This window comes from Sebastes fasciatus, chromosome 5, assembly GCF_043250625.1.
Source record: "Sebastes fasciatus isolate fSebFas1 chromosome 5, fSebFas1.pri, whole genome shotgun sequence".
In the NCBI taxonomy this organism is placed as follows: domain Eukaryota; kingdom Metazoa; phylum Chordata; class Actinopteri; order Perciformes; family Sebastidae; genus Sebastes; species Sebastes fasciatus.
The window spans coordinates 21,076,149-21,090,083 of NC_133799.1; the positions used below are offsets into that span (position 1 = coordinate 21,076,149).

General features: G+C 40.5%; 1 protein-coding gene across 3 annotated transcripts in view; it reads right to left on the reverse strand.

Moving 5' to 3' along the window:
* Nucleotides 1-2,974: 2,974 nt before the first annotated feature.
* The window catches only part of polrmt (polymerase (RNA) mitochondrial (DNA directed)), a 125,561-nt gene continuing 114,600 nt past the window's right edge, over nucleotides 2,975-13,935 (reverse strand). For all 3 annotated transcript variants that reach the window (XM_074635679.1, XM_074635680.1, XM_074635678.1), the window contains 5 exons: nucleotides 13,374-13,472; nucleotides 12,825-12,897; nucleotides 10,021-10,112; nucleotides 7,634-7,707; nucleotides 2,975-4,386 (listed from right to left, as the gene is read on the reverse strand). In XM_074635679.1, coding sequence (XP_074491780.1) covers nucleotides 4,337-4,386; nucleotides 7,634-7,707; nucleotides 10,021-10,112; nucleotides 12,825-12,897; nucleotides 13,374-13,472 — 388 coding nt within the window. In that variant the 3' untranslated portion in view covers nucleotides 2,975-4,336. The remainder of the gene's footprint in view (nucleotides 4,387-7,633; nucleotides 7,708-10,020; nucleotides 10,113-12,824; nucleotides 12,898-13,373; nucleotides 13,473-13,935) is intronic.

Below are 13,935 nucleotides of genomic sequence, written 5' to 3' on the forward strand. Positions count from 1 at the left end.
ACATCATATGTGTAATTCATGGCGCAATTCAAACGGGATCAAAACAATATTTGTGTCTTGCCGTTGTCTTCCGTATATATTTCTTCTGCAATAAGGTCCCCTGGTGGTCGACTGGAAGAGGCTTTTTACTGTAGCATTAAATAATAGACAATTTAAATACGAAACACTTCTTAAAATCTAAAATTATAGTATGACACAACAGAGATTAGTCTGTCTCTATGCGTCAGCCCTGTGATAGTCTGGAAATCTGTCCACTGTGTACCTCGCCTTCGCCCAATGTCAATAAGCGGTTACAGATAATGGATGGATGGACAACAGAGGTCAGATAGAGATAGTAAAGAACCAAAACATCCTGTCTAAATCTGGCTGCCTTAAACATTATGACGGAATGAATCTAAATTAGATGCACCACCAGACTTTTAACTGCACTGTTTAGTACTTAAGGCTTCAATCAATCAATAAGCACATTTATGGTGGCGGGCATTTCATACTTGTTCACTTAAAAATGACTGTAAAACAAATAAGGACAAGAGACATCAGCGTGTACAGAAGCTGATCTGTCAGTCATAAAAACTGTGGGCTCAAAGGAGAAAATACATTTTAAAAAGGAAGTGAATAATTGTCTCTCAAGAGATATCAGAACTCATCACCTTTGCTCTATATTTCCCGAATACAGAGTCATCATCAACAAGACGTGTTAATCTCTGGAGACGACCCGTAATGGAAAGTATGGGACTATTTCCTGCTACAAGCTGTGCTCCATTACTGCCGCTCTCCGATCTAACAGCAGACATCCTTGGAATCACCCCCAGAGAAACTGAGACGGACCCATCAAGCTTTTGCTGTAAGTACATCTTCAATATCCTGTTTACTCCCTCAGCCAAAGTCAACGGTAGTTTACGCCCAAAAACACACACGTCATCTCAACAAAATGCGTACGTTCCCTGACCTGCCGCTCCGCACCGACCCCGCTACACGTTCTGACATTTTTAGTGATAAACTGCCAGCATTTTAAAGCTAATTCCTAGCCGCCCCTCAGCCACAGAGTCACAGCTATTGATTGAGACACTTAAACACTCAGCATCCATCCACCCATGACCACTCGTTGGTGTTGAGCTCAGGTCATGTAGTGCACTACATTTGTTCCTCAGCCGTGTGTCAGCGGTTAAGTTGTGAAATGTTATACTGCATGTGTTAAGTATGTGAGATCCTGAGAGCACTTAACAGGAGAGCTATGTCCTTGACAGCTGGCCTCGAAGAGACGTAGAGACACGCTGGGCTGACGCCGGCTCTAAGGAGACCTTGGCTTTGTCTGCCTTTACATCTAGATGGTGGCAGGTTCAGTGTGAAGGACACGCTCACATCACACTTAATGTCAAGTCTTATTTAACCTTCCTTTACTAAACGCGGCTGATAAAGCGACTCAGTTAAATACGCTTGTTTGCTTTCTTCCTGAGAGTTACATGAGAAGATCGTTATTACTCTAATGTAGTTTTCATTCTGGCAGCTATTCTTTTAAATTTAGTCTTAGTCAAATGTCCTTGTTAGTTTTTATCTTACTAGTGCGATGCCCGTTCGTAGCAGGCTGATTGCTTGGCACCGAGGAAGTGTTGCTTGCAGCGGTGTCGAGAACCGCTCGCTCAGTGGTGGAATGTAACTAAGTACATTTACTTAAGTACTGTACTTTTTTTTTTAGGTACTTGTACTTTATGTAAGTTTTTCCATTTTATGCTATTTTATACTTCACTGATTTCAGAGGCAAATATTTTATTTCAATACATTTACATAACAGCTTTAGTTAGTTAGTTACTTTGCAGATTCAGATTAATACTCAGCAATATATAAACTATTTATTTTCATTACTTTTAAAGTTATGAAAATTAGAAACACACTACTGCATCACTAATTATAATCCGGTAATATAATGTATGTGATGTGATATGATTCTAAAATACCTTTACTTTTTGTACTTTGAGTATATTTTTATGTTGATACTTTTGTACTTTTACTTGAGTAAGATTTTGAATGCAGGTCATTTACTTATAACAAAGTATTTTCACACTGTAGTATTGCTACTTTAACTTAAGTGAAAGATCTGAATACTTCTTCAACCGCTGCGCTCGGTGCTCGTTGACTCCAAGGAAGTGAAGAGGAGTTTGGTTGTAACGTTGGTACATCCAGCAGTAAAACTGAAATATGAATGTTCTGCATAACATTAAACTTTGGTGAAATTTGACACGTGAATCTGCGCCGTTTGCCGAGAGCAAGCCGTCTTGACAGTGCTGACCTTTGAGGGGATGGAGAGCTGGAGTCCAAAAAAGAGGAAGCTATCGCAACTGTTGGACAAAAGAACAATGGTTCGCAGACGGTTATAAGACAGAATTGATGGTACAAATATATGTTACATCTTTTGAATAATCTGCATGAAATTATTGTCCCGTTTGCGGCTGAGCTTTGCTAATGAGCTTGCTAACTGACTGTTAGAAAGTTCGTTAGCTCTGCTAACTTTATTTTTTCCCCTTTAGTATCGTTTTATTGAACAAAATGCCAGGGGGAAGTAAACAGTAGCTATTCTGAGTGACTAGTGCTAACCCGATCAGTCGGGCATTTCAGTTTAACAGTCAGCTAGCCGAGACGTAACTTCTCGGATGTGTCTAGATGGTAACCCCGCAGTTTGCAAAAACTTGCGAAAACTCTCACAAGACTCGTTGTCTGACACCTATCCTAACCTTAACTATTCAAGGTCAATGCCTAACCTTAACCATCTCGTGAGAGTTTTGCAAATTGTTGGGCATCATCTAGACACGACCTAACTTCTCATCTAACTCTCAGCAAAAAAGCACATTTCCCAGAACTATTCCTGTAATACACAAAACTAGACAACTAAATCCAAGTTGTTGTTGTTGTTTTCTGGTGCCGTTAAAAGGTCTGCTTTCATTTGAAATGTCTGTAAACACGAAAGGAAATCAGGTAATATTATCAATTCTAATTTCTAATATTCAATATTTATGGCTGGTCCCCACAGAAAGCACATTGTGCATGAATAACACAGTTCCAAGAAGAGTTCACTGTAAAATCAAGTCATTAGGAGATTGTTAATTTTTTACCAAAATAATAAAATAACTGATCAAAGTCACAGGTCTAGTCTCACGCCCGTCGTAAAATATGAGGAGCATCTCCATGCAAATCATGTGAAAACCTACAGTCTAATCAGCGCACTATTCATGCCCCCTCGCAGATTATTTCCATTTCATTACATTGTCACTCAGCCAGCTTTGTTTGGCTGAGTCTACATTTGCCTTTGAACATCAACGGCACCTTTTGTCAGAAACTGCTGTAACGTTTCCAGCAATGATCAGATAGCACTTCTGCTATTTTTACTTCTAGATGCAGCACTGGCCCAGAAAAATAAGATCTGAGTTGATTAGTGAAGCCTGCAAACCCTTTGTGGTGCATCTAAAAGGAGGCCTTCATCTCATGATACACAATAGAACTGAAATATGCAGATATAACTAAATAACAGGCTCTCTCATTCATCCTATTTAAGCACACTAAGAATATCAGCTATTTCTTTGAATCACTGAATGACTAAGGAGAGACATTTTAAGAAACACATTTATTTTAGGGCAACTGTCGGGTGCTTAGTCAGTCCGAGAAGGTAAGAATCAAGAGTACACTGTGACACAAGATGTCCTTGACTGGTCCTTCAACATTTCTCTTAGAGTCCTGTATCCTCCATTTCAGTACGTTTCCTCTTAAACGTCTCTTTTTCAAACTTGTTCAGTTTAAATGTTTGAATGTTTGAATATCGTGTCAGAGATCATCCTGTTATACAGTAAGTGACGGGATCGATGATTAGGTGGGATAGGCGCAGAGGCAAGTCAGCGCTCTGTGGAGGTCTTCACGCCACCAATCACTAGCGATTACAGTTTGTAGTTGAAAAGTTTATCGAGCAGCAGAAGTGTTGCTGAGTGATGAAGTCAGTATGGCTCATGTACACACACTCACACTCACACACACACCTGAATATGGTCTCAGCGTCCATTATAAGAGGTACTTTTCACTGATTGAAGTCTTAACATTCCCAGCGCTGATTCCCTCATCATTTCGCCTGGATGAGTGTCCCACCCTGTCTTCCAGTTAATCAGCCGGGTTCACTGTGTGTTAACAGCTCCAGCCAGCCTGTGGACGAGGAGGAAGGCAGCACGCAGCTGGATCAATGTCCTGATGTCTGAGGGAGACAAAAGCCAGTGGAGATCCGGGAGGTCTGCAGCCTCCCTGCCGCACTCTGTCAATTCCATCAATCTCCCTCGGCTGGGTCGCCCTCATGAGCCTCTCAGCTGAAGAAATATGTGGATTCTTTCACCCGCTGGAGATCAAAATCACCTAGAGAGGTAAGAGGCGAGGTGTCAGAGCAGGTTAAAGTTTGAACAAGTACTCTGGACAGTAGTTACAGAAAGTAAGTAACATAACAAAACTTACTACATACTATTACAGGATAGGTATGCTAACTGTCGTTGTTCTAATACCGATGCAGGTATCAGAAATACGTCCGATATTGCCCAAAATTCGGGATTGGGTATTGACGAGTACGCTAGTCTGTGCACTGATCCATAATTTATTTACCCAGAAAAAAAATAGGGGTGCACCGATCCAACTTTTTCAGTCCCAATACCAATACCTGGGCTTTGGGTATCGACGAATACTGAGTACCGATCCGATACCAGTGTTTAACTAATAAACTGTATGCCTCACTATGTGACTATGTGACTGCGATCATTCTTTTATGTGTAAGGCAACATCAGGCTTTGACTTAAACATTTAATGATGAAACAATGTAGCGGTTGCACGCGACCGGCCCAGCGATGTCAACAAAAGACGCAGAAGCTCGGATTACAACACAAACGGAGAGAGAGTTCTCTCAGTCTTATTCTCTGCTCAGGTAGACATTAATCCTCTATATCTTTACATAGCAAATAGTTCTTTGATGCTATATTAATACTCTGAATATCGTATAAAGCACCTTTAAGGAAACTTCTAAGACCTGTAGGATGTAGTTTGTAATGAGGTGGATTATAATCCAGAAACACAGAAGAGGTTGATTTTTTTTTAAGTGGGTCAAACTCAGGAACTTTAATTTTAACTTTTTAGTTTGACTGGGCACCACCAGTAAAACTTCTATGAGCTTTAATATACCTCTTGAATATTAATTTCAGCTCTGGGATGAGGCCCTGTCCTGCACTCTGTGTGCTCTTTGCCTCTCTGACAGCAGACTACACCAGCAGGAGCTGCAGCCTGAATTATTGAGGTAAGGCCATAAAAAGTTTAAGAATGCAGAAACTTACTGTAGCTAGAAAATGATGTTAATATGAATGCTTAAGATAATGCATTAACTAACTAATAAATGTCTAGGTACCTGTCAAAACATTAACACGTGCGAGGAACTGATATAAACTCTGTCTTAAAGGTGCAGTGTGGAGGATTTGGCGGCATCTAGCGGTGAGTTTGCAGATTACAACCAACTGAAACTTCTCCCCATAGTGCCAAGCGTGTAGGAGAACTACGGTGGCCGACGCAAAAACATGAAACCGCGAATGGTCCGATCTACAGCCAGCTTTTGGTTTGTCCGTTCTGGGCTACTGTAGAAACATGGCGGCTGCATGAAGAGGACCCGCTCCCTATGTAGATATAAACGGCTCATTCTAAGGTAATGAAAACACAATGTTATTTTCAGGTGAATATACACTAAAGAAAACATACGGTAACACTTCATTCTACATGTCCGCAAATTCCATGGTAATTAGCAAGTAACCTATTTGAAAGTTCTTTTGAATTACTGCCAAATTACCCTAATACTTACCTCACATTTATCACAAATTACTTTGTTTGGCTGTCTTGACTGGACTTTTATTATTATTATTTAATAATTTTATATATATATATATAAATAGCTTGTAATTTATTTAATACATTTCCAGGAAAAGAATACAAAGTTAATTGATATGCTTTATTTCCATGTCTGCTGGTAAATAGATTATAATTATCAAATAACTTCTTTGAAATTTCTATTAAAAAAAATAAATAATTAATTATTAAATAATGTTTATAATAAAGTAATTTGCAGACATTTTTTAGGTAAATATTGGGTTAATTTGGAAGCCATTTCCAAAGAAATTTCCAATAGGTTACTTGCTAATTATCACCTAATTATCATGAAAATGAAGTGTGACCAAACATACTTATTAATATCATATTCTACCAATAGATCCCCATAAATTTTACACAGTTCCTTTAAAACAGTTTTTGTTCTTTAATATGCTCGCAGTAAGGAGCTCCGAACTCCAATCCTCTCCACACAGTAAATGTTTGCACTTTCTATCTTGTATTTTTCTGAAGTTACTGTGTTGTGTAAGAATATTATGTAATCATGGTAACACACAAACAGACTGTTACCATGATGACGTAATGTTCTGCGTTGTGTGCCAAAGTGAAAAAAAATAAGGAGACATTTTTCTTGACAACCACTCACCTTGGGTCTTACAAACTCATATCAAATGATACCAAAGTAAATGTGCCAGTGTTTAAAAGAGAGAAGACATGAGCGCACAGAATAATTTAAAGCGTTTGCTATACAGACAACTACTTTATCATCGTTAAAGTCAGATCCTAGCTGTTGAAACACAGTGATGCAAGTTATTCAGTGTGCTCTCCAGCCTTTTTTCTCCATCTGATGTCCTGCTGGATTACACACAGTAAAACCCGATTCACCTTAATAACAAGTTCAGCATCCTTCACAGTGAAGATTATAGTGGATTTTAGTCCACATCCATCGAGTCCCATATTGAACATTAAGCACAGTGTGTGCACGCACACGCGCACACGCACACGCACACACACACACACACACACACACACACACACACACACACACACACACACACACACACACACACACACACCCCCCTCAGGAGCACACCTGACTGGTCTCAACCACATAAGCTGATTATGCAGAGGAGGGACACAATTAACAGTAATCAATTTATACAACCAGCTGTCAGTGCCAAGCAGACTGTACAGATGGAGATGGAGCGAGGGGTTACATAACAGCAAAGCCTCCATCCACCTGACTGACAGAGAGAGACACTGCCTTTGTATCTCCACTCTGGACAACAATAGACAGACGCTCGCAGTGGCGTCGAAGGAAAACAAGCAAATCTGTATCTGCTAGTGGCCACGCAGGCAGACATGAATACACCACTCATTACTGAAGCTGAAAAATTGATTTTTAGCCAAACTCAATGGATTTTGCTGTTTGAATGAGCAAGCCGAATACCATGTCTGGGCAATACAGACATCTAGACAACCAACTACAGACAACGGGATAACTATACAGACAAAAGGCAACAACAATTAGCAATTATAACCAGGGTAGAAAGTACAGGGTTGTGCGAGAACCCAATTTAACAGCATTCCTGTCATTTCCCGCTAACCTCAGACAGAGCTTCAGGACATACAAGTATTCTTCAATCCAATTAGGAAAAAAAACGCATCCTGCATGTTGACGCCTTCAAACAATACCCCAGCCTTGGCGAAGCCAGGTGTTTGGGAGCCAAACAGCTGCATCGAAACTGACCTGTCTGGGGCACTTGGGCCAGCAGCAGCATCAGCCTCCTGTACTCCTGGTACTTCTTGTTCTTGGCCTCAGTCCTGCAACAAACAAGGAGAATAGAAAAAAAAAAGTTTAGTAACTCTGAGAAGAACATGTTTGTGTGTCTGTAGATGTGCTGAGTCAAAGACAACAGCACTTTCTGAGTTGTCTCAGGGGGGAAGGTTCAGCCCTCATTCACGTGTCTTCATCAGTTCTGCTGACTGATGGTATTTAAACATCTGCAGGTTGTTCGCACCTGGATGTCACATTTGAGCTGTTGATGTTACGAGCGAGATGTTTTTAAGACCAAACGGTTTTGGAGAGGCAGACAGGAGTACCGGCACGGAAGCTAAGCAATGTACTGCTGTAAACGCCACGTTAGTCCGGATCCCGAAAGTCACACAATAACAAACTAACCGATCAAGGCAGCGGTAAAAGGTAAAATTACTGTTTTTGTGAATGGAGTTTGGTGGCTTTGAATACGGCAATATAGCGGCTCCAGCTTACTATGACTCAGCTAGTGCTGGCATTCGCATTATTCATAACCGTATTGATTAGCTTACTTTGATATCCTACGTCACGGCTTTTTGCTAACAGCTAAGTGTTTCCATTTGAAAAAAATCAACAAAAAACCCCGGAAAAGAACGCAGATTGAATTGACCTTTCAGCAGGTATGTTTACCATGGTCACCGACTTGCTTTAGTGTATCAGCATGCTAACTTTTGCTATTTAGCACTTCACACAAAGTACAGCTAATGTGAATGTCATTATTTTTGCCGGCGTTTGGTCATAAACGTATACGAAAGTATTGAATAAATTAAAAATGTTGGCCTGGTGATGGCGCTAGGTGAAAAGTTAAGGTTGCACATGAATGTTTGAACCAAATTCTATGGTATTAAATAGTTGTAGAGACGTTTCACTCAAAGCTACAAATGTTAATAACAACAGATTTAATAATTGTTGAGATATTTCAGTCTGGACCAAAGTGGTGAACCAACCGACAGCCATGTCACCAGTGTTTCACCTATAGGAGGGCAGGCTGACTCAATGGAAAGTCTGTTGGCTGGTCTTCAGTGGCAAATTTAATGGTAACATTAATTAGATGTCAACGAACAACTGAAGAATACTGCGCTGTAACAATAAAATAAATGCTTCAAATTTTAAAAAGTTGTATACTAGGGCTGTCAAAGTTAACGCGATAATAACGTGTTTACGCAAAGTCGTTTTAACGCCACTAATTTCTTTAACGGATTAATGCAACGTGTGATTTTTAGGTTGTAGGGGGCTCAGTTTTAAAGCTAGAGTGAAGATACTGGTATCATATGCAATTACAAAACCTAAGAAATCCATTGGTACCAACCATGTCATACTAGCTTGTTGCAGAGGAGGTTAAATAACGCTCCAAACTTGCGCTAAATTTTGGCGAGGAAAAACTGGCATGTCAATTTCATTAAATATTTTAATCGATTGACAGCCCTACTAAATATATTGTAAGGGTCTAATTAGCAAAACAAATCTATTTAAAGCAGGGGGTTGTTTTATATTTAACAAATTCTTGTAGGGAGAAATCTATACTGTCACATTGCAGCAAGTGAAGGAATCCAAAAAGTCTTTCTATTCCCACTCGTCTATCTCTCTGTGGTGTCTACAAGAATGAATAATGTGTTTGCGAGGCTCAGGGAACAGTAATGTGTCTGTGTGACAGGGAGGGAGAAAGACAAAGACGGCGAGGGCTGCTGTGGAGTAAAGGCTGTAGAGAAGGTGTCCAATTATCCCAAAGAGAGAAAAACACAGTCAGATGATGAGCATAACCCAGCCTGAGGCCAAGACAGATGTATGGAGAGAGAGAGAGAGAGAGAGAGAGGGAAATCATTTTGGATCTAATGTCACGGACAAGTGGAGTAAAAACTCTGGCACGCTAATATAACTTTTACAATCTCATAATCTCTTGTGTGTGTGCACCTTCTGTTTGGACTGTTTTATAATGTATGTACATGGAGGAGTTGCATGTTCAGTGTACGATGGCTTTTGTCTGTACCATAAAAGTCCATAAAAAACACAGACAGAGAGACAGAGACTGATGGCTGTGATGGTTGTTATGTGAGAATAATTCAAACAGAAAAAGAGGCACAGGCTGCAGAAGGTGGTAACTAAGTGGGAAAATATGACCTTGTAACTAAGACATGTAGATACTGTATGACTAAGTATTTGTACCTGAACAGGAGAGGCTGTGAAAAACAGCTTTTTTTTGTCATCATAAACCTGATAGACAGCTGACCACAGTGTTGCTCCTGAAACTCACAGGAACTTCATGTGTGTATGTGAGTGTTGCACAATCAAATGTGTTCCTGCATGCAGGTGTGTAAACTCACGGGAGTGCGGTGCAGTATTTCTGTAGCAGGAAGGTGGACAGCTCTTGAAGGATTGGCTGGCTGTGCAGAGCGACAAACTGTTCCCGACAGACCTGACAGGAGGAAGAAGAGGCAGAGAGAAGTGCACTTTGAGTTACTCTGGTCCAAACCCTCGACAGAAAAGCTCAAACACCGTTGTTGCCACAATTTAATGATAGCTTATATATGGACATTTTGAATATTTAGAAATACAGAAACGTGCTAGATTGGTATGCGGCACATCTGGTGGGTCTGGCTAACTAACATGACACATGGAACTCCAGTTACGCTAACACAAACTACACACAGTTAGTGAGAAATGAACAGTCAGCAGAGGTTGAGAGCACAGAAGCCCCCGCTTACACAAGTAACGTTAACATAAAAAAATGTTAGCATGTATGAACTTCATGCTGTTTAAACATTAAATATATGCCAGACCCCAAATATATGCCAGAATTTGTCTTGAAGTACATTGTAGTATGTATGTGTGCAAAACTTCACGTTTGTAGTGTATACAGGCAAAGCTTCACTCAAAGGAAATAAATGTGAAGTTTTCATCCAAATTTATCGCAAGTTTGTTGTTGTGTTGGCCGAATCGAGATTAACAGTTGGTGGCGCTAATTCTCCAGTCGGGTGCCATTAAACCGTTGTAAGAGACGAGGGTGCAACGAGATGCTTTAATTAAAAGAGGGCCAGTCAAACCTCAAACTTACGAAAACGTGATGGAAATATGGCACGTGTTTGTTTCATGTATTAATTTGAGGAACGTTAAAGTCTCCTAATCGCTCCACACAGATCTGATGTTTCTAATGATTTAAGAGTTACTCGGTAAGTCTCTTTCCACTGCACTTTGTCGTATTTTGCTTTTATCGATACACTAACTATTCTACGTCAGCCGAGCGTAACACTTTTTCCGATATTTTGTTTATGCGCATTTCAGGCGTTTCCATTCCGGTGTTTTTATGCGCAAATTGAAAAGTCACATAAAAACAGGTAGATGGAAATGCACTTTGCCAATAAAGTTTTATTCAAACTTGTTTGTGACTTATTTTTCTCTGAAATATTACAAGCGGAACTTTATGACGCATTTTTTCATCCAAAATCATCAGTCTGCCTCCTCTACCAGCTGTCACCAAGTACCACACTGAAGCTCTAAACACAAGTGAAACTGATCAGCCGAGCACTGATCATAGAGCTTGATTAACTTTTGCATTATTCATTAAAGAGTCATAAACACACAGTAACCGTGTGAGCTGTCTTGCCTTACCTAACGCAGGTGTTTCTTCCTCACAACTTTCTGTGCAAAAACTATCCACCGCCTCATTAAAATGCAGGGATCTGATCAGTGGAGCTAACAGGGAGGTTTCCTTCTTGGAATATTGGACATTTTCCACGCATTACTTTTGTAGTTCGTGCAGTTTAAAGAACAAAAACAGGTCCTCATGTTGATCTTCAAGCTCTTGGTCATTGTGGTTTGTTTTCTACCCCCCACGTGAGCACGTATGATGACGTCACTCAGAAACCCGTCTATACTGGCAGTCAGGGGGTTCAGTTAAATGGGGGGGGGGGGGGGTGAGTGATGAAGGAAGGCTCAGTCGCCATTAATATAAGGACCTTCTTGATGTGCTTAGGTGTTGACTAAGATATTGATTACCCCTCCTCCGCCGCTGTGTTCAATTACCTGTGTAATGAGGAAAGCGTACGCTCACACATCAAGAGAATATGAGAGAGAATAAATGTACTGAGAGGGAACTGCCTCATTGGTTGTAACTCCTCCGAGATTGGATGAAGACATAAAACTGTGACTGTGGTCTGAAGCTACATTTACAGAGAACTGTGACTTTATGGTAATTTGATCAATTTTATGCTACTGCAGCGTCTCAGTCTGGGCCTGTTGACAAGCTAGTTTCAGGAGGCTGGGGCAGACAGCCATTTATTCAGCACAACAGACTCTGTCTAATGGTGCTACCTGCAGCCAGCAGCCTGTAAATGTACCAAACTGTGAAAGGATTTCTTCTTTTTTTTTACTGGCTTCACAAAGCTAAAGCTTCTACTTTATCAGAAGGATGCTACAAAAAGGGAGTCTGGATGTAAAGGCAAGAGAGAGCCAGAGGAATGGAATCACATGTGCCACCTTAAGCTTCAATTAATCAGCAACAAGACTTGGTCAAAACCGAGTATATGTCTGGGCCGTGTACGGTCAGTCTGTGAATTTGTGGCTAAATTGTTACACAAATAGTCAGTAGTCATGTCTATAATGTTAAATCCAGCAGTACATTTCCACCAGATCCGGCGAGGGTGCTAGGGGAGGTGCTGCTCCTCTCAAACAGGAAACAACGTGGCGGCCTGCTCGTAAACTTCCTGTTAGTCCGTCTAAACAATCCACCAAAATCTACTTCTGAAAACATTTTAAGCGAGAAATAGGCGATGCCGCTGCTGAATCTCACTTCATTTGAGAACTAGATCGCCTAGTTTTACAGCTTGGTCCAAGTTTTGTGAGCCGGACGCATCGCGCTGGACGGGCTCATTTGCATAAAGGACTGTTCCCCACCTTTTCATTTTGAAAGAGTAACGGCCAATGAGGAAACTACAACACGTGGCCGACCAATTGTGTAACTTCATCACTCAGTGACAGACTTTTGCATTTGTAGACTAAAAAAAAAGAAGAAAAGAAACCTGATACATGATCAGGCAGGATGAAACAGCTCTGAATGGATGATGAGGAATGGTGACATAATCTGGACAGGCGTGAGTAAAAAGAAAAAGGTTGTACTGTAATGTGATACCTTGTTCATGGTGTCCACAGTGATGGCGTGGGTCCAAAAACAGTCGTGAACTGAGACGAACGTCAGGCCAGCACTGAGACAAGAGGAGAGGGAACAAACAAATGGATGAAGATAGTCCACGTCGTGCAGGGATTGAAATCAGAGGAAGAACATAATAACGGAGAGTAGACAGTCATTAAAAATAGGTAGTCTTAGGTAGAAGGTGCATTACAGCGACAATAATTGCTAAAATCCTGGCGGACGTTCATTCAAAGCCAGTGTGAGTTATCACACCTGTCAAGAGCCTCATTTTGTGAATTGAGCTAATATTACAAGACATCATACAATGCTTATCGGAGGTGATAATTACATTCAAGACGAGAGGGTACATTATCAAAGCTACTTGAGATCATACATACATGGAGAGTCTGTGTCACAAGCATATTACAGACTACCTTTCTAAGAAGAGACTCTGCATGGGGAAGAGGAGATACAAGACATGCATCTCTGTTTGATTTTCTTTAGGTGTTCCAGATGTCCGTGCTCTAAGTAGAGTGTGTTGAGTGATACCTGTAGCAGTGGAGAGCAGTCAGCATCATGTGTGTGGAGTCAAGAGAGTGGATGAAGTTTGGCGGGAAGGCATTCTTCTGTTTAACTGTGTCTGGCCTCCTGAGAAACGACACAAAGCCAAGAAGAGAGATATAAAAAACACACTTTCTGTACTTTGCTGCTTTCCAATACAAAATAGGATGTTTCAGCCAGCTGAAGTGGCCTCATCATGATTCCCCAGAGGAGACAGATAGCAATCCTATATTTCGATTCCCTTTTTAATTTTGAGCGTGTTAGTAACCATTGCATTAAAAACCACTGAACCATTTTAAATCTGATGTTACAGTAAATAGGCAGATGAATAAAGGACTGTTTGAACAAATAATCTGTACATAACAATCACAAAGGAATTGTACAAAGAGAACAATATGCTGCAATTTAAACATTGATTTACTGACCGCTGTTTAAAGCAGTCTTGTATGTGCAGTACAAAAGTATTATTCTGACACCAATTATTAATCTCTGCTTTCATTTAGTAGGAATGTCTTTATCAAACACAGAGCCAACAAAATACCGTCAGTAA